Source organism: Polistes dominula, unplaced genomic scaffold (assembly GCF_049000335.1).
Source record: "Polistes dominula isolate Pdom_NZ unplaced genomic scaffold, Pdom_raw_medaka contig_373, whole genome shotgun sequence".
In the NCBI taxonomy this organism is placed as follows: domain Eukaryota; kingdom Metazoa; phylum Arthropoda; class Insecta; order Hymenoptera; family Vespidae; genus Polistes; species Polistes dominula.
The window spans coordinates 129,141-156,731 of record NW_028300899.1 but is presented as its reverse complement, the minus strand read 5'-3'; the positions used below and the strand labels follow the sequence as shown (position 1 = coordinate 156,731).

General features: G+C 41.7%; 1 protein-coding gene across 4 annotated transcripts in view; it reads left to right on the top strand.

The window, feature by feature from the left end:
- LOC107071655 (agrin) overlaps positions 1 to 27,591 on the top strand; it is a 141,154-nt gene that overhangs the window by 29,480 nt on the left and 84,083 nt on the right. For 2 of the 4 annotated variants that reach the window (XM_089178453.1, XM_089178449.1), the window contains exons 2-4: positions 1,403 to 3,204; positions 9,898 to 9,933; positions 25,847 to 25,879. In XM_089178453.1, coding sequence (XP_089034579.1) covers positions 1,782 to 3,204; positions 9,898 to 9,933; positions 25,847 to 25,879 — 1,492 coding nt within the window. In that variant the 5' untranslated portion in view covers positions 1,403 to 1,781. The remainder of the gene's footprint in view (positions 1 to 1,402; positions 3,205 to 9,897; positions 9,934 to 25,846; positions 25,880 to 27,591) is intronic. The other 2 variants (XM_089178450.1, XM_015331473.2) reach the window with 2 other exon arrangements.

Genomic DNA, 27,591 nt, shown 5'->3' with positions numbered 1-27,591 from the left:
CAAACGCAAACGCAAACACGAACGAAGCTTGGCAATAGCTCGACGTTAAACATTCAAACGGATAGCAAAAAAGAAGATGCATTTGCATCTCGCACTGTGCAACTGTGTATCCACGGGAAAAAGATAAATAATTCAAAGCTTTTTATCTAGTCGAGAAAGAAAAAGAAAAGAGAAAATTTGGAACGTCGGCCCAAATCGACGGAAAATATACGCTCGGTTCCTTTTTCGTCATAGTAATCATCGACGTCATCATAAGTCGATGTTCGCGCTAAGTTAACAGGGTGACGAAGCGTACCGCTTCGTTTACTATTTTCTTCCTTTTATTTCTCTTTTTCTATTCATCCAACATTATTCCCGGTCGCGTTGTTCCTCATAATTTCTCGTAAAACACTTTTTCTTCTGCCCTCCTTCTATCGTCCATTCGTTCTTCTCTCTCGTCCCCGCCCACTTTCTGTCGTCGTTTGCATAAAGTGAACTATCCGCACTTTTAATATACGCAAATGAAGTTGCGCTCCGGAACTAATCATATTTGCATACGAAATAGCAATCTTCTTTGAGTCTCTGTCGTACTTATTAAGGCAGTTTAGTCGTCGACAAAAATGTATCGCGAATCGACGAGTCTTTATGTTTCTTCTTCTTTTTTTTTTTTTTTTATAGACATTCCTACAAGACAAACCGTTTATATATACCATCCATCTAGATGATTTATTTCCAATTTTTCGCGTTATGAATAACCTATGAGCCTTTTAGTTAAGCCATAATTCGATACGACGATGTTTTATCTGAGAAATATTTGATGAAATCTATCTTTAAGTAAAAGATACTTCAAGAGTTTATTTCATAAAAGGATTCGAAAAGTTTTCTAACTTGATTTTTCTAGTCCTTGACTGTGCGCGCACCTTATAGTCGTTTAGTTATGCATTCGGTCGAAGTAATTTCATTGACGAACCAAACTGTTAGGTTTCAGTCGACGTTTCAGTTACATAACGTACACAATCGAAGTATTCCCATTAGAAATTAACAAAAGCTTGTCTTTGTGTACAATGGGTTCGTTCGGTTGACAGGCATAGAAGATTGGAAAAGGGTGAAAGGTAAACGTTCCTTTTCACTTGCTACCGTTTACAGAGCTCTCCCTATGTAGTTAGTACTTCTTTACTCAACTAGCAACTACCAGCGTATAATAATATTCCTTTCCCGCGAATGCTTCAATTGCGAAACTTTGGAGCCATGTACTAGGACGTGCGTTTCTCCTTTCTCTCAATCGAACACCAATCTTACTAACGATTGCATGCTATTTCTTTTCTCGCACTTTCTTTCTTACTAATTCGATAATTATCTTGTAACTATTTGACGGGCTATCTTACTAACATGATTAACGAGCTTTCGATTTTCTCATTTTCAGGTGCCGCTTTGTGCATCCACTAACCGCACGAAGAGCCGCTTGACTAATCTTCGAAAAAAATGCATCCTCCTAACTCTCCTTAAATCTCGACGATCGTCGTCGTCGTCGACGTCGTCGTCGTCGTCGTCGTAGTCGTCGTCGTCGTCGTCGTCGTCGTCGTCGTCGTCGTCGTCGTCGTCGACGTCGTCGTCGTCGCCGTCGTCGTCGTCGTCGTCGTCGTCGTCGTCGTTGTCGTCGTCGTCGTTGTTGTCGTCGTCGTCGTCGTCGTCGTCGTAGTATGGGGTGACTCGAACATCTCGTATTTTCGATAACAAATATTTGAAATCCCGTGAGAATTGACGTGATATGAGTGCTGCGAAGATGCGAAAGAATTCTAAAGATGCGCAGAACCAGCACCAATGGTTTAAAACTCGATCTAACGGAGAATACGCCAGGTAGCTCGTTGGCTAGGCTACCAAACTTGGTCGAGCATGCAGAAAATTGTCAGATCCTGGCCGCCGGCACGGGAGAAAATTTAAGCAGCAAATTGCCGAACGTGGTCGAGGGCTCGATGGACTATGGTAGCGAGCGTAGGTCTTCCCGATACTTGGAGTATCAAGATTCTAAACCCTACCAGGATGGTCAGGTCGCGTCGTCGGTGGGAGGTTCGGTGGGAGGTTCGGTGGGTGGAACGTACGAGCACGTCGACTATCAGGATCAATTGAGGACCGGGTATAGCAGGAATTGCGAGAAAAATGTCGATAGATACGTCGAGGACAATAGAATATATCCGGAGGATGGTCTAAGGTACGAGAGAACTTACGAAGAATCGGATTTAGATGCTTCTTCTTACGAAAGAAGTGACGCTCAAAAGTTAAGCGCGAGAGCTTATCCCGCGGAGCTTCAAGATACGACGACTAGACGATACTCGAGAGACTTGACGGATTACGAGTACGCCTCGAGATACGCGGAGGAAACGCTCAAGCTCGAGCCGAAGAAAGATCATCAGCATCATCACCATCATCAACATCATCACCATCATCACTCTGGTAAGATTTACGAGCCGACCGCAGCGTCCAAGGGATACGAGTCCGGCGTTAAAACCCACGACTCTGCCTACGAACTCGGTAGTTGTGCTGGCGCTCAACACCAGGATCCAAATCCTTCCGCCGGTTCTAGAAAGTATGAGAGCAAGTATCATTCGGCAGGAAAAATGTACGGGACTTTACCGAGGTACGAGAGCACCGGTGGCAAATCTTCCACTTACGAAACAGGCTACGAACCGAGATCGTTCGAATCAAAGTACGAGGAGCAAAGTTACGAGACTGGTAGCAAGGCTTTCGATCCGAAGTACGAATTGACCAGCTCGAAGAGTTACGAGAGATGCAAGTACGATGCTTCCTCTTCCTCATCCAACGCCAGATATCGCGACAAGTCTTACGAACAAACGCTCAAAATCGGTGAACTCTCTTCCTCGTCGTCGGCCGGTCCTTACGCGAGGAAGCAAAATCAAGAACAAGAGGACATGACCGCGGAAAAGATGAACGGTTACAGGAAGAATAATTTCGAGGCCTACGGCGTTTACTCTGATCCGGAGGACGATCACGGTTTTCTAGCCGAAAAGAAAACTCCTCAGTACACGTACAAGGGAGTAATCGTTAACGCCAGCGGAGAATCGAGCGTCGTCGAGAAGCGGCCAAAGGACAACAGGCAAACGGAAATGCCCCGAAGTCCTTGGTGCAGGCCTATGATCTTGCTGCTCCTTCTGGTACTCCTCGTCGTTATTTTCGTATTCGTCGCTGGAATACTTTTGTACTTTAATTGTAAGTCCACATTTATCACGCATTAATAGATATATATATATATATATATATATTTTATCATTAGTATATTTGGTACGTTAATGATGCTCATTCGATAGCCATTCCTTTTATGGCGGACACGTTCCAACGATACGTTAACCCGGAATCGCTAAATGTCTCTACGGGTAGTTTTATATGTCGATATTTTGATATGCCCGGCACGTAGAGTCTTGCCACTAGCGAAACTGTTTGTTCGGAATTACAATGCGTCTCGTAAAGAGAGCACAATTGGCATTGAAGAAACGAAAAGGGAGAAAAATAAACGTTAGACATTTCGCGCTCGTAGCTCGTAGAAATTTAGCTTCTTCGAAAAGACGCATCTAACACGTTCAACTCGTTTTCTTCCGTCGAATCGAATAATTCTAATAAACACGCTCGAAAAAAGCGACTCCAACAAATCCTGTCGTCGACTTTTACACGCTTTCGCGAATATCTTTTCGCGTGAACATTTTGTTTGTCCATTGGATAAATTTGAGCTTCACGGTCGCTAACAATTCCTTGGAGGAATTTCTATCGCGAACATTTGTTATTCATTGTTTCCAGTTTTCTTTCACGAGGACGCGTATGTATAAAAGAAGGGTCTACCTTGTCTCGGAGCATTATCGTGAAGGATCGTCTAGCTCTACCGATTGGAATTTATTTCTCCGTAAGTTTTCTACACGCGTGGAATGGGATATAAAGAAAGGGATGAAGTTAAAGGGAAGGAAGCTAGACATTCGAAAGTCACCCAAGATTTGTCTTCGTCGTCTTTCATTCTTCCAACTCTATACGACTCGATACTTTGAATGCTTAACGGGAAAGATAAAACTTGCTGTGTAGAGAAGAATCGGAGATGCCTTAGATATTTCATTACAAGACCAATCTCAGGTCCTCCTATTTATACGTATGTAACGATCGATGAAGATCGTAAAAGGCATTACGTTACGTCTCTGAAATCCAATTCTACGAAACCTCCTTAACATTCGTGTAATAGGAGAACACGCCCTGCTATTTAGCTTATAGCTTCCCTTGGAAGCAGAATGTAAAGGTTTACGTCGTTGTCGCCTCTAAAGAAAAAACAAGTTTTTTCTTTATACCTACCTGTCGCTCGCTTTTTCGTCGCATCTGTTTTTCAAATCACTCCTATTCTAAAGAAGTTTTCACTTCAAAAAAAAAAAAAAAAAAAGGTCGCTCTCTTTGACCGTAGAGAAATTTTGGTTTTTCTCGGTTTCTAGCTTGGTCCTTGGAACGATTTAACAATGGCATTGACCGCGTTACAGTAGTAGTAGTAGTAGTAGGTATTAGTAGGGGTGATAATGGCGTCTACTCTCTACTAGTGTAGAGAGAAAAGTCGCGAAGCGAAAGGCGAGCTCTCGAGTTTTAGGGAGAGTTTTCGGTAGACGAGGATCCTTTGCGATAGCGCTGATAGACGACGGGGATCGCAAACGGGCCGAAGGGAATGGTACATTCCGAGTGGCTGCATTTGGCAGCGGTCGACGGGTTCCGCCGAACGATTCGGTTTATTTTCGGGTCAAGTTTTCACCCGACCGCTTCGCAATCAGACAGAGCATAGTCTAGCGGACAACACATTTACTGCGACGTAGAAGCACGAGCGTAGCATCCCTACCTATGGTTTCATGCTTCTCTTCTGTCTACTCGACACCGCTCGTTTCTCCCTCTCCCCCTCTCTCTCTCTCTCTCTCTCTCTCTCAGGTTTCCCTGTTAGATAACATATATGTATATTTCCCTAGTCTTTTCTCTTCGACTCTATTTCTAGCTCGTACGTTCGTATTTTCAACGGGATTTTCGGAAAATTCGATTGCGCCCCCGACAACGAACGGTAGAATGTTACTACTGCGTCCTGTTCACAATTCCTGTCGACGCCATTTGTAACGAGCATGGCTCGACTTTCGGCGAGCATATCGTTTCTATCGATAAACTGCACTCGGGCCTTTATACCCTAGTCGAATCGAGAGTCGAGTTACTGTCCTATACCAACTATCGTTCCTCCAAAATTCCTCTTTTACATTTGTTCGCTAAAGAATTCGTGCGTTTACACGAACGTTTTACGATACTAGGGCGTTGTTAATAGGGAAACTATTTCACCTTTGAAAGAGGGAGAATACAAGAAAGTATATAGCGTGCAAATTCCTGCAGAGAATGCACGAATTGAAAAAAATTTACACAAGTATATACGATAGAACCAACAATTCTGACTTGGAAATATGAAATTGCGCAGGTCGTAGTACTTTTTGTATTATCCTGCTTCGCTTTGCGCGACTAGAACGTGTCACTTTTGTGCGCGATGAAATTTATCTCGCGAATGGATCAGCGCGTCGTTAAGAGGGATAACAAAGTTTTGCACGGCTTCAAGAACCTCTTCCGAAGGTTGCAATTTAAACTAGTTACGGAACGTTTATCGTCTCGCGGCAACGAATTTCGGTTCTCTGGTCGTCGTCTCGTAAATGAACGAGAGCTTCCCCAACTAAGTTTCCTCGAATCGCAGGCAAGCTACTGGTATATTTGTACCAGTTTCTTCCTTGAAACGTATCTGTTCGCCTATTCGTCTGCCTGCCTGCCTGCCTGCCTGCTTGCCTGCCTACCTGCATGTATGCCTGCCTGCCTGCCTGCTTGCCTACCTGCCCATCTGCTTGACGATTTCGCTTCAAGGTGCAAAGTGCCTCCGCTCGCAATTTTGCTATTACTCCAAGATCCAATTTCCTCCGTCTTTCTCTTTCTCCCGTTTTCACAAAATCTCCCTCTTCTATTTCTCCATCTTCTCTCAGAAATCTAACCGTGAAGCTCTCTTCGCAGTTCTCCTTCACTCCTCCTCCTCCTCCCCAGCAGTCACTCCTCGTGCGTTTCGCCAAAGGAAGAATACTACTTTTCTCTCTGGATATATACGCGAAGAATAAATGAGCTAGCTATAGAACGAGCTTAAGCGTTCGAGAGACGTTTTAAGGATAACGAGGGCAGTAACCGGAATACCTTGTAATAAAACACGAAATTGTTTGTGATCTCGAATAAGTATCGTAGGAAGGGTCCTCTACTTTTCATCGGAGTCGTTGCCGTCGTCGTCGCCGTCGCCGTCGTCGTCATTTTACTAACGAGAGCAGGAAAGAGATAGCAGCTACGTTTTACAATACCATGAAACGTAGCTTACGAGTACTATAGATAAGATTACAAATATGAGAAATAAAAGTGACCCGGGGAAGTAACGTCATTTCTACCTATGATCGCGCAATTAACATTTTTCATTGAGTTTAATCGAATTGAAAAGAAGTTTTGTCTATTGACGCTAATCCCCTAGTTACTAAATGCTCGTCGTTAATCGCTGTAGAATGAGAGCGGCTAAAATAAATGCGGTGATTTTGTCTATAAAGTAGCAGCAGCAGCAGCAGCAGCAGCAGCATCGGTGCTCTTCCTAATTTATATGGAACAAATGCTTGCGACCGGGTTTTAGGAGGATCGTGGAAAAGCGGATAAGGAGGAGCCGTGGCTAGAGATATTCTCTGGCCTTAATATGATCGGCAGCGTCCTTAATCCTACAACCCTGAGCCCATCCTTGAACCCATCCCTGCTGAGCCCATCCCTGCTGAGCCCGTCCCTGAATTGTGGCGTTGCGAGCTTGCCTGAGAATGAGGACGAAATGGAGGAATCGCTGGAAACGCTCATAAAGGTAGATGCGAACGCGTGCCTTACATACTAAATTCTCATTTTACGCCAAAGGTCCGTAGTGCATGTATGGGACAGCTCGCATCGTACTCCCTTCACGTAAGCGAACCCTCTGCTCTTCGAACTCTGTCCTTTGTGCATCGACGACGCTTCAATCGATTCGCTTTCTCGACCTTATGTCGTCGATTCCCTATTTTCTTCTTTTATTTTATTTTTATATTTCTTTGATACATCGACAATGTATTCCACGTTATCTGGGTATATATATTTTTGGAAGTAGGCCGAACTTACTAAATCCTGTTCTGCGTATGGCATTTCGAGCAAGTTGTCGCAACTTTTGTCGAGTTTTTCCGTCACGTAATTCGACCTTTATATCACTTAACGCATCCTCCATTCTATCCTCGGCGTGTCCGTAAATTTTCCTTCTATGCTTTCGTCGAAATAACCGTTGAAGGCGGACGCGCGTCCGTGTGTGCTTGACGCAAACAGAGAACTCACCGGAGTTGGTAAGTATATTGGGCACGTGGGCGCAGTTAGGAAAGACGTGAGCACGAAACTGGAAGGAAAAGTTTCTTCATTTTTCGCGTCGGTCTGTCGGTTGGTCGGTCGGTCTGTCGGTCGGTCGGTCGGCCGGTCGGTCGATCGGTCGGTCGATGAGAACTTTTCCTGAAATATTGCTAGAATCAATCGGTAGCACGAGTGGCCTTGATCGAAGAGTCTTTCTCGTGCTTTTTCCGGGTACTAAACCAATCTCGAAACTCGTTGACGTTGAGAAAAGTAATGAGCAAGCTTTGAACTTTTCAAAGTGAGTTCTCTTAGTAAACGTCCCAAGTACAACTAGTGCAGCTAGTCGACAAAAAATATAAAAACATTCTTACCTTATTAATTATTAATCATTTTTACTCGTTACCTGGAAAGACTATCCCAAAGTCAGAAGTTATCGATCTTTCGATATAGAAACGGATGATTTTATCGCAGTTTCCTTGTATGAGATCCTTTAAAAAGGATCTCCATGTTCGTATTATAACGATAGGGACTCGATATGAGCACGAGAACGTTTCACTAATTATCTTGTATCTCCTCGTTTGAATTTATCGGCACGAAATACTCGATGATTGAACGGATATTGGACGTGGAAGAAAGTACTATCGAAATGATAATTGCTTCGTCCATAGAGATTTTTGTGTTAGTAACGCTTGTATGATAGATATAGAGGTACTATTTCATTTAATCATAGGACACAGAAAGGATGGATTAACTAGATTAAAGGCACATTACGGTAGAACGGTTATAAAAGGTAAAAAGAAAAAAAGAAAAAAGAAAAAAAGAAAAAAACGAACACGCTTGATTTTGATTGGACATCGTTGCAGGAAGTAACGCGAAAGGAATTTAATCAGTCGCTGTGTCGCATACTATTCAAAGAGCTGATGGGTATGCTCGATTCGGATTTGCGTAAGCTACGGGAAGAGCTAAAGTTAGCATAAAGGAATCGAATCGTTCGTTCCCGATTTCAGTGACACGAGATACCTCGAGATAGGTATGATTCAAAGCAAGACAATGTCGTCAAGCGGTATGAATCCTAATGGAGCTTGAGTTAAATATAATAGTGAAAAAGTTAATGCGTTTTCCACTTTGTTTCGCGTCGATTAAACTTAAGATCTAGGCCGATGTGTTTTAGGCACGACACCAATCACGAGTGTCTAAGTGCTCTCAAACTCCTTCCTAGATGGAATTTTTTCATTCTCTTTGAAGTTTTTCGCGATAAAGAAAATTTGTCTTTTTCTCGAGCTTTTATCATGTCCATAAATCGTTTTACAAACAATCTCTTTTATCCATTCCCAATTGTATCGTGGCAACGCGTTTCGTAAACGCCTGCGGCTACGCGCGCGTTCTCCAAATAATTTACAATGTTTTCCAATGCATTTTCTGCCCATTTAAACTCGGCCATTGTTTGTAACTTTGTAGATATTTTATCGCTACCCTGAGACAAATGGACAAACATCGCGCAATAACATTATTCAGTTCAGTGCAGTTGCACTTATTGCTCTCTGTGTTGATAAGCGCGAGGAATCGAGAAGAAGCATAAAAAGATCGATAAAGAGTAACGTAGTTGCATTGGTAGTAAAATAGCAGGTGGATGGAGCACGTAGGAGCGAGTGTAACGGGTGGCGTGTTACGCGTTGCTTGTGGGAGTGACGACACGTGTTAACCATGTGCGTCAAGCCGCAGATAGAGCTCGACACGCAAAAGGGGAGAAATATCGGAGAAATATCGGAGAAATATCGGCAAGATTTCGGCAAAATATCAGCGAGTTCTCCTGGAAGCCGGCTGCATACATATCGTTACTTTGTCAGTGCCATGTGTCTTCGATTGCTCGCCATTCGCATCGGAAAACGTTCCTCGGTTCTTACGAATTAACTTGCGTTCTTTCCGCTTATCAATTTGCAAAAGAATTCGATTGCATCGCGAAACAACAAAACAACGTTGTTATTAATTTCAGGTAGAAGCTTTATTTATTTGTCGTTAGCGTCTTTAACGTATTTAACGTGGATTAAACGTTTGCTCGCACAAGCAGCTTCTCCTTTATTTTCCCAAATTCATATGTAAACTTGTAATTATTTTTAATGTCATACGTATGTACTGGCACTGTACATGTCGGAGGCTCTTCATTAAAGAGATATCCAGGAAAGGATAATTAAAAGTTTCACGAGGAACATCAGACCAGGAGCCGGATGTTACACGAGTCAAGGACCCGAAATTCCCTGTTATTTGCTTCGGGAACTTTATCCGGGGCCAAGTTAACGTCGTCTACCTTCGAGCGTGTTTCTCCTTTCCTAAACGTTTGCGTACGATCGCATTTACATTTTTTCCTTTACCTTAGAGATGATCGATCGCTAATATGGTAGATGTAGTTAATATAATAAACAAGCTCGCTTGCTTTTCTTCCTAATTTTCACTAGTAACTAATTTTCAACTAATACTAACCTTTTCTCTTTTCAGATATGTCCTACAAACCACGACATCCCCCTATGGAGGGTAAGTAATGTTGATTTGTCGCGTAACGTTTATCGCGTTAACGTTTATAGCGCTCTCTGGCTCGATCGAAAACAAATGTTCTTTCCTCGAGGAAGGAAACTCCAAGGAGTAGATTCGATTCATAGAAAAAGTGCAAGCAGGGTAAAGGGAAAAAGCTACTTACTACTAAAAAAGCCGTATTGTCATTTTGAAAAGCGATCCTCGTTATCTTTCGTTCGCTTTCATCGGACGATGAATAAGCGCGGCCTGTATTCTTTCTCTTCTTTGAAATCTTCGAGGGAGAGAGTATATTCCTCGCGAAGCGGAGAACACCACAGCTGTACGACATTCATTCGTACATAATACACACAATACATAGACGTTTTGTGCCCCTAATAGCTCTTTTCCTAATCGTCAACTTTAACAAATCGCTTGATATTACGCTAAGTGAAATACGCATCGAACGAATGATCGGTAGAAATCACCTTAACAGGAAAATAATGAAAGTCTGTAAGGGTTTTGAGTTTAGCATTAGGTCGCGTTCCACGGAAGACAACGCTCGCATCGCAGCATCGCAGCATCGCAGCATCGCACGGTTATGCGCCTCGTAAAGCTCGTCTTTCATTCTCTAAACTTTGTTACTTTCTGCAATGAAAACTGGAAAATTTGCCTACACTTTTATTTCCGGTCTGTCACGTTGCTGGAGACGCGGAATTCCTTCTCTCGTTTCGCACGCTTACCCACTATAGTGGTCGTACGTGCGTGTACGTGCGTGTACGTGCGTGTACGTGCGTGTACGTGCGTGTACATGCGTGTACGTGCATCATACCCACTCGAGAGTATACTGGGAAAAGAAAAAAAACGTTTCGCGTGTTACGCGTCTAAACGTAATTCTCACGATATTTTCAGAGGAGAAAACGGAAACGTAATATTCTCCAAGCAACTACCTATGTATTATATAGTATTAATTTTCACATTTTCTTTTCACTCTTAATTAACAAAATGGCGTCGATGTTGTTTCCTTGTATTTTTTTCTTTTAACCGAAACAAATCGTAGCAATGACCTATGAATTTTCTCTCTCATCTTAACTTTCCTTTTTTCCACGCTCATTTCACAGTCTATTATCGGAAGCAAAGGAGAGCTAGAAAGAGAACAGAGGGAGTAAAGGAAAGCAAAGAGAGGGAGGAGTAATGAGTGCAAAAAATAGGCAAAAAATATACATACATTTGTAGGCGCTCTCTCTCTCTCTCTCTCTCTCTCTCTCTCTCTCTCTCTCTCTGTTTTACCAAGCGTAATTACAAACGTTTGTCGGCAAGCTTGTTAATTAACGGAGCAAGCGCGAATAACGAGGTTAGACAAATAACGCGTAGAAGAAAAATGACTAGCGGATAAATCTGTGATCGTTAAAGGTCGGTAATGCGCAGCTTTATGCGCGCCTTTTCCGACACGTCCGAATACTCCAAAGGGATCTTTTCCGATTCCGATCTCGGGGAATCGACTGGAGGATTCTTAAGCGAGCCTCGAGAATACTGCTAGCGGCAGCACGATTATCAATTATTAGCAAAGTTAGAATACATACGTAGAGGAGCGAACGTTGGATAGGGTTACCATTGTTCGAATAGTTTACCAATACTAACGTTTCGACGATGCACCGCGCACGGATATTCAAAGTTCGAACATTCGGATATTGAATACGGTTAGGCGGAAATTGCGAATACTCCGGATGACGTAGATACTTTGACTGTGGTTACTTCGAGCGGTATTAGATGTTCCGATGACAGTGTTACGCACAAGCGATGGACTTTCAGTTCGGTTATGGACTGGAATGTCGGATCATTTGGCACAATATACATTTATATGGCTGCTGCATTCCTCTTTCGGCAATGACAATTTTTTCAAACCCCCTCCCCCCCCTCCCATCCGCGAACAAATATGTCGATTATTCAATCCAGATATCGTAAGGTGGATGCATATCGCTTAAGTACACACGCGATATGGAGTCGTCGAATAAATCGCTCGTTCGTTGTCGCGTTTAAGGGGTTTTTTTTTTCGAAGAAAGGAATATTCGTGAAATATTTGTCGTTGGTTCGTTCGTTGGTTCGTTCGTTGGTTCGTTCGTTGGTTCGTTCGAAACTTAATCATTCCGTGGGAGGAACAATGCGCGTTGGTGAGACGCGTTCTCCGGAGAGCGATTCGGTTGGTTAGAAATAAGGCTCGTAAAAGTATGGTCGCGTAGTCTCTGACAGTGCTCTAGAGGATGAAAGGTATTCTCGGAATGTCGGGAAAAGGCCTGGTAAAAATTTCTACCAAAAATATTCTACGACTACAGGGTGCAGTTACTATAAATCCCTGCGTCCTCGTGGTCTATTCTTTGCCCTCTAGGAATGGGGGAGAAAGAAAAGTAAACGGCTTGAAAGAGAGACGTAGAAAGGGTGGAGGAATGCATAGGGGCAAGAAAAAAGGAGGCATTCCTCCTCAATAAATTACCGCGCAGAATAGGAAGAGGTGGAAAAGTTGTCTCTTTTTATTAGAGCTTTTTTTCTTCCCTCTCCTTTGGAATCGCCTGCAGCAAGGGGTTCGGACGGACATTGGCCAGAATTATCGGACTATCCACTAATATCGGTCTCGAGGTTGTCGCGAGCACCATGCGCGCGTGTTCGCTTTAACCAACAGCGACAGAGCAAGCAGGTGTGTTGGAGAGCTTTGAACTTTGGGTAATAGGTTAGCATGCTTTGGACCATTGGGATTGGAAAGTTGTTGTATATCGTCCGCTAAATCCACTATCCTCGTAATCATCTAACGACGATGACAATACGCCATCCGCTACTATCGCTCGAACGATCTTTCGGTAATCACTGGATTTAATTTTGCCGTTACGCAACTCCCTCTCTCGCTACATCCATTTGGCTTGAAATTCCAAAATCTACAATGTAACCGTTACCACTCTCTAATTATATGTTCATTAATTAAGCTTTTTGAAGGAAAAAAGGAAAAAAGGAAAAAAGGAAAAAAGAAAAAAAAGAGAAAAAGAAAAAATAGTAGCAGCAGCAGTCGGTAGGTATTATTGACGCGCAATGTACTTACGTTCTAAGATAAGGTTTCGCTAAGAAATTGCTTTCCCCCGAGATAAAGCTAAGCTCTTGAGCTACCTTCCCCCCTCTGCACAAATCCTTTCTTTCCTGGCTCCTTCTTCTTCTTCTTCTTCTTCTTCTTCTTCTTCTTCTTCTTCTTCTACACATTCGTCCGATGCTACGAACATATTTCGATTCGTTCTTCGACTATCAAAATGAAAAATATGTAAACGCGTCTATACGCGTCAAAGTTAGGATTTGTCTTCTTTTTAACATCGATTAAATGGCAAAGTTTTTCAGATATTTCTTTTTCGTAAGTTAATCCGCTTTCTTCTCGATTGTAACTTTCCTATATGCGTTTGGATTTGACGCGAATTTTCATAAAATAGAATTTTCTATCTGGCGTGACTCTTTCGATGCAAGTATTGAATAAAATTTGGATTTTGGAAATATTAGTTATACCGACAACATCGTCTATTGACACGAAAAATTGATTGATTTTAGATAGCTCAGAGAGTATTTTATGTTTCCTCGAAAATCCATTTTCACGGAATATCAAGGATACTCTACTCTCTCTATTTATTATTCGAAAAGCGTTGTTTAGTGAAATATCAGTGATATCGATTGCTACGGGTCGAGGGTGTAAAGCACCATCATTCTGTTGTCCAACAATCGTTTGTGCTCGATGCGAAAATAGCGCCGATTTGCCTCGACCGCATAATGAGCGACGTAATAATAACGTGTCATAACATTTTATTGTATTTACGTAACGATTGTTACCTGCGAACTATAATCAAAATCAATACCCCAAGTGAAATTTACTTTTGCCGATAATCCCTCTTATCTCCTCTCATCCTTCTGTCCATTACCTTTTTGTTAATCAAAAATCATTTTATCGATAAAATGAAAAATTGCGATGTATCGCTTTATTCATTTATCGGCTTCAATTTTATGCAAACGTTCAATTTTGCATTCTACTCACTATCAATCCCTCAAGATTAAAAATGTCGACGTTAAACAGTAAACAACGATCGTGATGCGATTGACATTCGCGTGTTGTATTAGTCAATTTTATTCGTTACCCTATATGTAACGTCACATAGAAAATGTCAATTTCAACCTTTCCAACAATTTAGAATGCTATTGTTCGCTAAATGCATTTGCTTTCTGCATAAAAGAGCTAAAAAATAAGGATGCTCTTCTGCGTGCATTTTACCAAATTCTACATTGACATTGTAAATTAATGAACTGCGGAAAGAGAGAGAGAGAGAGAGAGAGAGAGAGAGAGAGAGAAACTTTATTTTTTATCATTTATCGACATTTCCGTTTCCTTTCGAAAAAAGAGCGGATTTTGAACGTCAGCTACGATTTCACGTTGTACATAGATATCTATCTACCTTTACGCGTATATCTATATATGTATAGCTTGAAACTATGGTTAAATATATTCCGTTTGCTCGATCAATTCGTTCGAGCGCACAGAATACATTTTGCGCAGCGCACTGCAAGCTGAACTAAAATCTAAAGTTTTCCTTTTTTTACCGGTTGTGATATTTCACGCGCAATAGCTTACGATCACCGTTATCGCAAATGGAATAAAATACATGTCAATGTCGTAGTTTCGACGATCAAACGCGTTTAAAGTTTCAACGACAACTGCAAATGTATAATTTAGTCATGTTAATGGTGTATCGAGCGAGTTGTAAGCAGGTAGGATAGGATCTCTTTTTCTCTCTCTCTCTCTCTCTCTCTCTCTCTCTCTCTCTCGCTCTCTCTTGTGCGCGCGCACCTTTGCTTCTATGTGTCGGCATAGGTGCATACTCAAGTGGGGGAGAGCCTTTAACTTCTGTAGCCGCGTACTGTAACTGAGACATGGTTCCCCAGGGGCTACCGACCGAGATTTACGAAGGCAGTTTCCCTCTATCGTTCGTGCAGTCCTATCCCAGTCCTATCCCAGTCCTATCCATACATAACTCATACATAAAGAAAAACACGAAGGAGTATTCTTCAATGTGCTTGCAAGGCTACTACAAACGCGTCGCTAAAAAGCATTCGGTGGCATTTGATTTTCCTTTCGAGTTCGCCTTCCATAGGGATGAACGGGAAAATGTCGACAATTTACCAACACACCATTGCCAAGAAATAGTTTCGTTGTGTAGTCACAACGAGAGATAACCGAGAGACTCGAGTCTCCTTGAGAACATTCTTTTCGCATTCTTTATCGATATCATAAAAGCTCGTCGTATAATGACGAAGCGATCTTGCTAGCTAGAAGAATGTAACAGAAGCAAAGACAAAACTCTAACATTTTCTTTTTATATTACGATCATGGTTAATTACTAAACTTTATAAAACATTGATCAAAACACAAGCCATTGTTATACTTTTCTCATTAACAACTAACGCTAGGTATAACGTCCAAATGTTTTTTTATAAAATATCTACGCATTTTCAAATATTTTGCGCGCTATACAGTTGAAAGCTCGTACAGGTTCAAATAAATATGCGTCTGTTGTTTTATAACGAACCTATGGGAAAAGTACAGCATAATTCTGCAAAATATAATAAAAGTATTGTAAATACATTTGAGTATTTTGTACGAGTTGGTAGTTTAGTTTTCAAAATTCACATTTTCAAATATTCCCTGGTTTGTGATATACTTATTTTGCACAATATATCTCGTCGATATATTCGATCTGTTATCGTACTTAAAGTTTTAATTTTCCCTACAAAGACGCAATTGCAAAGAACGAGATCCGGATTTCATTCCATGGGGCTTTCCACGACAATGGAAGAAAACCAATTGAATTTTTGATGATAACCGTAGAGCACGTATTACAGATTGCACCGGCATGTCCCAAAGTACCCGGTTTCTCTCTCTCTCTCTCTCTCTCTCTCTCTCTCTCTCTCTCTCTGACTAACACTCTTCGATATCCAACCCTAGCTGCACGCTTGATTGCGACTCAATACCAGCTTTTCACTCGTCCTGATATGAACTCATATACCTTCCTATCTGACTGCACGTTCTAGCAACAATGGTACATTACGAGCGTTTAATCGACGATAAATCATTGTACGATAACCGTGACCGTTGCGGTTACGTTTCAAGAAATTCGCATGTTTTATTCCCGATTATCTGCTTCGGCTTTGGAAATCCATTATTTATATCGGATAGGCGAATACGCGTATATCAATGACCATCGAGTACGTTTATTTAACGATTACAAAAAGCATCTTTATGAGAAATAATCAAAGTGGGATAACGATATTGTAGAGTAACGCGCTTTATATCGATTAAAAGCAAAGATACATACATAATTTGGGATTAGCATCAGAAATGCTATCCGATCAGCGAATGCGATTTCAACTAAATGCATATAGGCACTTTCCTAATACGTGGCTAATAATGCCACTCTATAAAGGCTCAGTGTGAATCGTTTACGATAAGCTTTTACGCGCAGCCTGAATATACGATAAGGTCGTTCGTGCGCAAACTTTGCGTTCGGATTGCACGGATCGTCGCTGTTTTAAGGATTATCGCTTACACTATAAGGAATAATTTTAACCGCGATCAAAAGGAATTTGAGGGAATTCCATTTCTTCGAGGGAGATTTATCATACAAAGTAAACGATAATGAGAGAAAAACATAGTACGAGTTGCGTGAGATCGTTTGCCGAAAAATAACGCATAGACTTTGAAAGTGGTACAGGTATAGTGGTACAGGTGCCAGCCATACTATGCTCCTACCTATTCACTTATCTTTGCGTGTACATGCATTAAAATACACGTGGCTCTATGTGTACACGAGCCTCGTATGTATGTTGCGTAGCAAATGGCTAACGCCAACTAACCGACTAGCAGCAGCAGCAGCAGCAGCACCAGGGATGTCGGTGGCACCACCACCAACCGGAGGGAAACTCCATAAAGACTGATTTACGCGCTGGATTTATGAAGACCGTTCGGTTTTCTGGCCAGTATTTCACCGATGCCAAGCTTTTTTCGCATGTGGAACTTTCGGTTTCTTTCTTTTTTTCAGCCCCTACCTCCAGTCGATCCCTTTTTTCTCTCAACCATGTTACCCCTATCCTCTAACTCTTCGCTTCCATTTCGCTGTTCTCCAAAAACGCGCGACGGTCGATGCACTCGATTCGATCGTAACAATGCAGCAAGTACGGAAACGCCGCATCTACCTATTCGGTTATATAGGCTACGTAGATACATAAAATGTATTACCGTTACCGTTTTATCGCTTCGTTAGCGTTACGAAGTTTCATTGCGCACCGACGAAACTCTATCTTCGGAAAAGTGGTGCTAAAGCTACCCTACACTAGTGATAGTGCTTTGCCGGGAAAAGCTCCGTTATTCGGATGACTTTTTGAAAGCGATGCATCATCCGACATTGATCAAATCGATCTTTGATTATTCGTTGCGATTTCCTAGACGATGTAGCTCTTATTTACTTGATAATAAAAGAAACGTTTGCATAATAACTAAATAATATTCACTTCTTCATTTAAGCAAGTGTAAAACGCGAAAGTATTTAATCTCCTTGGTTATGTGCTTATAATTGAGAATTTTCAACTCGAATAGCACTCCTGTTGGTTTTAGTTTGCAAAAAAAGTAGTAGAAAACGGAAGCTTACGGTGGATTACGCGAATTCCGTGTACATATGCGAATAATTACTACGAAAGTAGAGTAAAAGAATAGGGGTGTAAGAGTAGACAAAAATATCAGTAAAAGATTGACTTTTCGAAGCGGAATCGCGCCTCTCATCGGAGACAAAGGAAAGTGCTCGCGAGACGACGAAAGGGTTCTCCTTCTCTACGTTTTACGAGGATAGCGTAGAATATTTTAGGCGGTCTCATTGGTCCCTCTACACGGCTACGGTTGGGGAGTAGAAGAAAGGGATGGCTTTCACAAAGCTGTAGGATTTAACTCTCCAGAGTTAACTCCCTCCCGTAACACTTCTAGCAAGGGTGTCCAAACGACGAAGCGTTCCGAGAACCTTGATAGTGGGTGGCTCGAATCGAAAAGAGCTAATGAAAAGGAGAGAACGGTAGAACGGTAGAACGGTAGAACGGAGAAAGGAAAGGATTGACTGTAGAAGGGGTTTTGCGTGTCTGGGTCGCACGAACAAAAACAGGGTATCAGGACAGAGTGCTCGGCTCGGACAAAGGAATACCTTTCGAAACCCTAGACAAAAGATTAATCTTTCTTTTTTACAAACTTTACTACTCTCTCGCTAAACTCTGTTGAAAAAGGACTGTTACAAATGAAGATTTAGAAAAATCCGTGCCGATGCTACGAAGGTAACAATTCCACAGGTACATACATCCTAAGGATGTAAAGTGGGAGAAGTTTAATCCGATTTCGGTAATGTTTCGGTCGCGCAAAGTCGTGATTTTCAGTCGAGCTTAGGGCGTATAATTAGAAAGTAGTAGCATCTTTGCTCGGCTACAAGGCTTGCTGGCACGCGCCAAGTCCTTTTCTTAGTAGTATATTAGACTTTCTAATGCACCCTTTCGTTTGAATAATTTTTGCAAAAAGCATTATTCTCCAATCGCAAAACTAATTTCGCGCTATTATTCGATTTGGAAGGGTGCACGAATACTTGGAATATGCGAATCGTTCAGACAAATACGACTCGTGAGACGATAAATTCGCGAATATCGATCGTCGCGATAGCACCTAAATAGCGACTCTATTCTCTCGTTTATCGGCCAAACTACCTCCCTTCCCTCTTTCCCCCTCTTTCCCCTCTTACCCCTAATGACCGGCATTTCGATTCTTCTTAACGAGCGCAGACGTAGTTACGCTTTTCTCGATGACTCGAACTATTTCTGGCTGGCTTTGTCCGACTCGATACACGCGTCCGCAAAATGACCGGTTTTGCGATCGCGGTCTCCTCCAACCTTAGCAAAATTGTCCGACGAGAAAAGGGATAACGTTAATTAGGTACTTTACTTAATGTCCCTTAATTGGTTGATCGTTCGAGGTTCTTGTTTCGACCTCTACACGGGCCTTTTCTCTCTGCTGAAAATTCAACTAAAATCGCTCGAACATATAAAAGAAAGCTTTTCGGATTTAAATGATAAATTTTGTTCCAGTTAAACCCGTCGGCTCCGTTAATCCTTGCAGTCGAATACTTCGTATTTCGATACTTTTATTCTCTGGAGGAACATTACTTCCTTTTTTTTTTTTTTTTTTTTGTTATTTTTTTCGTTATGTCATTCGTAGAATTAGCAATTGCAACGCGCGAGTGTCCTCCTATTCAGCTTTTTTCCTTTGGGATTAATTGGACGAATAACAAGGACGGCTTTTTCCAAATGTACGAGTATTTGAATCAATTGGCCGTCTGCAGTAGTAGGTCGTACCTATGAACCTTCGAAAAAGGACATCTTTTTAATCCCGCTAACCACTTCCATTTAGTTTACCCGAATGCAAAAGAAAACTTACGCGAGCAACGATATAGATCGCAGAAATTGTCATCGCCACGAACATCGTCGTTGTTTCTTAGCGGCTTGACTCTAGGCTTATTTTAAATCTGACGTGAAATCTACTTAATCGTCTTGCGAGAAGCAATTAGAAGGATTTCTTTACTTTTCTCTCTCTCTCTCTCTCTCTCTGCTTATCTTTGGCGAATCATCGAGCCGTATTATTTTTGATCCGCCTTCCGAGAGTTTAACGTTAAACCTTTAAGTCTTGACATCGAGCCGTGTCTATTTTGGAGGGGAGTCATGGATGATCCGTAATTTGGTGGCATTATCGTCGTTAAAAGAATAGCCGGTTCCTCGTCGTATTTGATATCGCTGCGATAAGGACATCTCGATTAGAGCTTCGAAATAAAGCCGTTCACCTTTCTTCTGCGAATCCTTTGGGTTGATCGGGAGTGGCACTGTGAGTCGAGGGTGAGTCGAGGGTGATTTCGAGCATGAAAGAAATGGTATCTGTTCCGTAACAAGCTGGCGGCTTCGCTCGTGCCGGTAAATGTACCCACTCGAAAACGTTGGAGTAGGTACAAGTAATGCCCAAAGTTAGAAATTAGTAGTGTTTCCGGCCGTTTAAAAGATAAAAGCAAACTTTTCCCATTAATGCTCCTAGGGCTGAACGTGGTACAAGAAGGAGTAGGGGGCTGTGAAGGACGAGGTAACACCACGACGGCACTATTCGACTCAATTGCGATCCTTCACTCTCCACCCTCCACCCTCCACATCGCGACGCGGTCGCATGTAATTATTTTCAAACTTTTCAGCTCGAGTCACTTCTTCTTTTCGCTAAATCGAGTTATTAACGGATCAAGTCGCCCAATCAAATCATTTCCAATTGTTTTAGATGCCAATTTTCATGTATAATAATACATCGGACAGGCGCGGTAAAACATGACAAATGTTGTACGACCAAAGTAGGACAAAAGATCGACCACGGATATCCATTATAAACCGACACGGTAGGTGCAATTTATTCGCCATCTCAACAGTGCTACGATTTGCAAGCAAAACGTTATAATGGCTCTCTCTTTCTTGTTCCGGTTATTTTTGGCAATTTCGATCCATTCACGTGGCGGCGTGCGTTCAACGACGATCACCCTCCTCCCCGACTACTGTCATCGATTGCATCAGGATTCGCGAGCCATTTGAAAGGGAAATCGCATTTTCGAGGAAAAATCTGGCGGCTTGTAGGAAAATGCCGATTATATTTGGCCGGGGCATAAACGTACTGCTATCGTAAACGTCCTCGTTCTAGCGCCTAGGGAAATCATGCTAGCGATCGTTGGAAAAATCACTCACGTTTAATCCAACCGATGTAGATTATATTTGGAAATTTGACGTTTCGTTAGGAAGAGAAAGAAAAAATAAAGGAAGAAAATCCGAACACATGAAACCTTCTATATATAACTTTATTGGACTTTCGATTGTTTTCACAGCTGACCGCGGGAAATTCGCGCGGTTAGGGTAACAGTTCCGAACTTAGTCCTGTAATTTGGAATTTATGAGGAAGCTTATTAAGTTGGATGCGAGAATAAGTAGTATTTTAGCAGAGTCGTATGCACGAATATAAAATTTAATACAAAAAATTTTTACGACGCGTACATCGTAAAAATTCTTTTACGATAAGAGCTCGGCCTTGTCCGCGTATTTCGAAAGAGGCACGTACGCCAAGTTCAAACACGAGAAAGAAATATAAGTTGCCGAACCACAAAGCTGAAAGAACTAATATATCCGGCAGACAGAAATAAAATTATTCGTCTGGAAGGATATTATCGATATTCCAGCAAAGCGAGACGAGCATTAAGAAGATATAGACTAGAAGGAAAAATGAAACTCTTCTCTCTCTTCCTAGAAAGTAGATTGCATAATATTCAAATGAACCAATACCGTCGTCTGTTTTTCTTTTTCCAAAATTAATTTCCTTCGATATAACTCAACAAAGTGTGTTGTCTCTTCTAGACGTGTGTGTGTGTGTGCGCGCGCGCGCGCGCGTCAATAACATTTACGAAATGAAAAATGTTTTTTTCCTTAAGCGGGAGCTTAAATACAACGGTGAAAAAGTAGTTCAAGTTTTTACGGAGCGGCCTACGCGTTATCGATTAACATAATGCATTTTTGTTCTTCTAATATTTTGTATTCGAAAGCGACGTTAGATGTTTGCCAATGGAACCCTCTTGTTGCTTTTTGGTTCGTTCAGTCCTCGTGGATCACAGGGTCAACTGTTTGAGCTTGTTAAATATAATCAAAACCGAGATCTCCATTTCCATCGCATCGGGCGCTTTGCGTCGCAGCGTCTTTTCAATAACCGTTCAATTTATTCTCGTTCATTTTAGCATGGTATTGTAAGAATGGAAGTTGGAAAAAGATGGATGTTTAAACGACGACGAGGATGCGTGGAAGGTGAATCGGAAGAATAATAAACGAAATTGCAGGAAATTATAAAGGACGGCGCAACCGGAGTGACACTCACTTTTCACAGTGACTTTATTAAAATGCTCTACTTCGAGACGGCGCTACACGGGCAACGGTACGATATTAAATTGGCAGGATATTAAAATGTACCTCGAAAAAGAGGACGAGGTACAAAGTTCTTCGACTTTTCTGACACAATCGTTTCCATAACATCCAGCAGTAGTAGCAGCAGCAGCAGCAGCAGCAGCAGCAGCAGCAGCAGCAGCAGCAGCAGCAGCAGCAGCAGCAGCAGCAGCAGCAGCAGCAGCCTGTTGTGCACTAAACTAAATATATCAAACTATCGAATTCGACGAATATCCTTTTAATCAATGCGCAGGGGGAAAAGTAGTAATGTTCGTGGAGAAACACAAGATTGGCCCGCACTCGGACAATTATTCGCCATTTACTGAAACAACTTGTGAAAAAGCAACGCTAAGGAATACTCGTGGAAAAAAAAATGTATGAGGATATAAAGTACGTGCAGGGATAAGCAGTAGTCTTTCTCCTTTTCTTTCTCCTTTTTTCTGAGAGAGCCGAGTCGCCGAGATAAAAAGCGTTAAACGGAAAATGTGAACCTAAAGCCGGCCGCCTTCGCTTGGGAAAAAGAATCCGATGGAATGGTGATAAAAATGAAAGAAGAAGAAGAAGAAGAAGAAGAAGAAGAAGAGAGGATGGATGCTAGTGAAGCTGAATCGGTAGGTAGCCTCGAGGATGAAAGAGAAAAGAATAAGAGTCGTCGTCGTCGTCGTACGCGCTTACGTTTACGTTTTTTCGGTTAACCTTTGTGGCATTTTAATTAATCTTCCACTGTGGTCCGAGGGTTGAATATAAAAAGATAATAGGAGCGCAAGCTAGAGAACTTATTCATTTTTCTAGTAGGTAATACTTATTACATTAAATATCATTTTTAGCGTTAGGGAAAAGTAATAGAGGTCGCACCGGTTTTCTAGTATGTTGGAGAGTATTAAAGAAATCTTTCTCTTTTTCTCTCGTGTCTCATATTTCCATGGGCATCATATGGAAAAACAATTTACCTCGAAGCACTCGGAACGCAATACGGAACGCAATACGAAACGTGTTCGTAACTCGTAGGAGAGTTTCTCCTTAAAGAGATGGTCTCTCGTTTTCTCCATATCTTGCTGGACGTTTGGATCGTGAAAAAATAAAGAGTGGAATATCGGAATTCGGCTTGGCTCGATGCCATCGCGCTTCATCCTACCGAAATGTCTTTGGCAAGAGCAAAGTTCTACCATCTACCATCGTAGAACAAGCCTTTTTCGCCTTGTCGAAAAAATCATTAAATCATTATCGAGCAAAACGCAAAATAGTTTCCTTCTTGGAGTCCGAAAGAACGTCTTAATACCTTTAATCGAGCGAAAAACCCGATCGCGGTAGTACTCGGCTCATTGAATCTTTCGTATACATCGACTCGAGCTCGGACACGTTTCCTTTCCTCTGCACAACTTGCACATTTCTAATAACGGTTACTACGGCCAATTCTCATTTGCGTCCGACCTTATCGCTTTCCAATATTACGTCAATAATTTCCACTTTGCCTCTTCCTAATGGCCGTTGTCGGAGGCCCACGAATAAAAAGCAACTCTCGTTGGTATTCGTTTGTTCTTCTGTCTCTCTTCCGTTTCCCGTTGCTCGTTGCCATAGTCAAGAGTATCGCGACGAATATTTTTCAATTATCCTACGTTCTTCAACAGAGGGAGAGAGAGAGAGAGAGAGAGAGAGAGAGTTCACGAAGCAACCATGAGGAAAAGAATCGTTATTATTGTAATCTACCCTGGAGAATTCGATTAGAAAAGCGAATATCGAAAGCGAATCCTTCGACGATGGCGATGGCGATGGCGATGGCGAAACTCTATTCAGTCCTAGCGTAACGGCACGTTGGCTTCGTTTCCCCCTCGCCACCCCTTATTCGTGTCCATGCACGCTCCTAGAGCTTGTTTCTACCTCTGAGATTAGGAGGCTTTAAATCAGCCGTGGAAATGTAGGGATGGGTAGTATACCCGCGTTCTTGCTTCCTCTCTGTATTCCTGCATTTGCTGCACGTACAAGCGAGAAGGAGGGAGAATAATCTAGTCGACCAACGGCGCGTGGAATTAAGGAAGTCTGCGGTCTTTCCAAAATCTCTAGCAGCCATCTAACCAGCTCCTCCGCACTATTAGACTTCCGCCTTTCCAATAGATATCACTAAAAAGGCTTCCTCTTAATTGGCTATGCATACGATCGTAGGAAATATGATTCCTCCTTTCGAAAGGACGCTATAAGTCGTATTTCTAAAGAAATTTCTAAAATACCAACCACCTACGCGTTTCGTCGTTTACATCGGAATAAAAGAAGGAGAAGATTGGAGAAATAATTTTCACCTCTTTCCCATTCATTCTCTGGTCCATATAGTGCGAACGATGGGATTCGATAACATCCCTATTTTCTTGACCCCCTTTTTTTTTACCAAATATTTTCGTCTCCACGAGCACGCGTTACCGCTTTGTTCAAAATGTTCGGCTAAAGTACTTTCGAGTATAGTAAGGTATATCGAAATAGAAAGAATCTATTGGCACGATCCCAACGTTCTTCGTCTTACGAAAAATTACAGAAATTACCGACAGATTTTCTATTAGAGCATAGCATAGATTCTTTGAAAAACTGTTCGGGTCTGTTCGGCTTGAAAAATGTCACATCCTTTTCTTCTTCAAAATTTACATTTTCTTTCTCTCTTTGTGCTATCCCAATAGAAGCATTCGCATTTAATCCATTTGACAAAAGAGCCGTCTTACCAGTTAGATATGGGACAAAGCCGGGAGGGAGGGAGATCGCGATAAATCAATCTTTCGTCGACGTGAAAGATCGCAACTTCGTATTTGAAGAAAAAAGGAAAAAAAGTATTATTATTAGGCATATTGACTGGATTATTCGAAAATATTAATCGAAAATGTTATCTCTAGCGAATATATCCATGCATAGATAGGTATTATTACTCGACTGTTTGCAACTCGAGAGGAAGATGTTTCAGTTGCAACGGAAACACCTTCCGACGTTCGATAAATAGACTTCTCGATAATGATCCCTCAAGATCGCGAGTTCTCTTGGAAAGACCACGTATGATCGTGCATATGTGCGCATATACGTGCATGTCATGTTTCTGCTGTACATTCCATTCCGCATATTCGACACACATCCACATAACTTTGGATTTACGTGGTTCTCCCTTCAAATTCCTAACTCCGACGTTCTCATCCCTTTTCCTACCTGAGTATCTACGTATTTCTCTCGTAGATGTGTGTATAGTATTCCATATATAGTATTCCATAATGTTTGCATTAGCTTTGCACGCTTGCGATCGTCCAAGAAGAATGTATATTTTCTCCTTCGGCAGTACGTACGAAGAATTTCATTCGGGAACGAACGTAAACAAACTGCGACCACTGCGTTCTTCGTAGGAAACAATAATAATTTGCGAATAAAAGGACAAATAAAAGAAGAAGAAAAAGAAGAAACAAGTCATAGTAGTATATCGTTAACGTAGCAACGCGTGTATCTTGAAATTTATCTGAAAGTGCCCGGAGGTTTTTAGAAAATCATGCGTTTTACTAGGAATCATAAGAGAGAGCGAGTTTCGATTTTCCGGCATTAGATCGCTACGAGTATTCTCTCCTTTGATTTCCGACGGTTTACATTTCATGTAAATTTGTATTCAGCGTTCAGGAATTAATTAATTACGTCAAGTATCATCTCTCTGCTGGCATATCCGTTGCCGGATCCGCTACTGGCATTTACATGCGTTTAATCCAAAACCAATATCTGAACGCAATGTTACGTTATGATAAGTATGCCATATACGCCATATCGTCTACCGATTATCTTCTACCGTGTTCGATACTAACTTGTCTTTGTGCTTGTTCTGTTCTAGGTAAGGATCTAAATTTCGCCAGTAATAACGCCGGTGAGTGTCACACATCTAACAATTTTACTTATATTAACTTATTTAGTTAATGAAGAAACGCTTTCCTTCTTCTTTGCGACATAAAAGTATATAGATGATAATCTAACTCGATGTAATGTAATTAAGTAGACAAAAGCCGAAGTTAACTAGCCGCACAAATCAGGTTTTTATCCAGGACAGAGGGAAAAGGAGGGAGAGATATTATTTGGAAAAAGCCTTCTCTGGTAGCGCGTAAAGATGGTCTTTCACTTCTTAGCCATCGTTTCTGGAAAGCTAGACTCACTGGATAGGGCAAAAGTCGAATAAGAGAACTGGATAGTACGGAGAGGGGTTTACTCGAAACGGGATGTACCGAGATAAGGACGGCAAATTGCAGGCAATCTTGCTGATTAGGCTCCACAGTAGTAATCCTGAAAGTCTCCTTGGTAGAAGCATCTATATACCATTCTCCTACCTTCGAACGCGTATTAGTCGAAGAAAAGCGAACGCGATCGGGTAGTTGGGGGTAGTTGGGGGTAGTTGGGGGTAGTTGGGGGTAGTAGGAGTAACAGCAGCTGCACCGCCAACTGCAATACGAGGGACGCGCGAGGAAAGCTCAGTCCTGTGCTATCTAAAGGACGAAAAAGAAGGAAGGATGGAAGAGCTGAATATCGAAGAAAAATAGTCGACGATCGACGATACGTCTCTTTCTCTGATTCCGACTCCTGATTCGTGATTCAAGTAGACGACTTTGAGAGAAAATTCTGCCAGCAATTTTCAGTCGACAAACGTTCCTCTCGTAGATGGAATTTTATCGTCCGTCGAAAGCACTACGGCCATTTACGAGTTATAACAAGTTCGTCATTTCGCTGTCGCTACTTCGTTAATGAACTTTGTTGCTCGAGAATTATCGGATTGTTCCTAGGAAAAATTATTTATCGGTTTTAAGTGGAATCACTACCATCATGTATCTCAATGTCATTTTGAATAGAGATTGTATATTAAACGCGTTAGAATTTTCTATCGATGATCGAATTGTTCTGAAAAAATACAAAGAATCCAAGAAGTATTCGAGAACGTGGAATTGTAGCTGTCATAGAGAGAAAGAGTTGCGCGATCTCATTTGGCGATTACGCTCGGCGAAAAAATAAAGGTAGATGAAAAAACGTATATTGGTAGTAGTCGAGTAAGTTTGATTTTTGTATTGTCGAATCGAAAATAAAAACAAAACAAAACAAAGAAAAAAAAGAAATCGATAGACGGATAAATAAATATATAAAAATCCGTCGCGAATGTATCGACTGGTCCCTATCTCTCTCTTCGTTTATCCCCTCGGTCTTTCTCCTTCTTGACCACGTCGCGTTTGAAAAAAGCTGGACGTGCCGTGCCCATCTACCGTTGCTTCGTTGCTTTCCAACCACTTCTTTTTTCCCCGAAAAGCAATGCATTTAAATTATTTATAATGTAGTCGCTTTTTCAATCTACATCGCACGGCATAGAAAGTTGCAACGAAATGGCGGAAAAAAGGAGAGGACGGATTTGGAAAGAAGTTCGCGTAGAAAGGAAGAAGGATTTTCTGATTGGACATTTATCCAAAATGTTTCAACAATTAGCCGAATTCCAGTGTTTCGAATTTGTTTGCATTTTACTCGTCCGTTTGAGGTAGGAAAAATTTGCTAATTATACGATCGGCATAGGAAAGCACGAGGCCATTTGCAATCGGGCTAATTTAG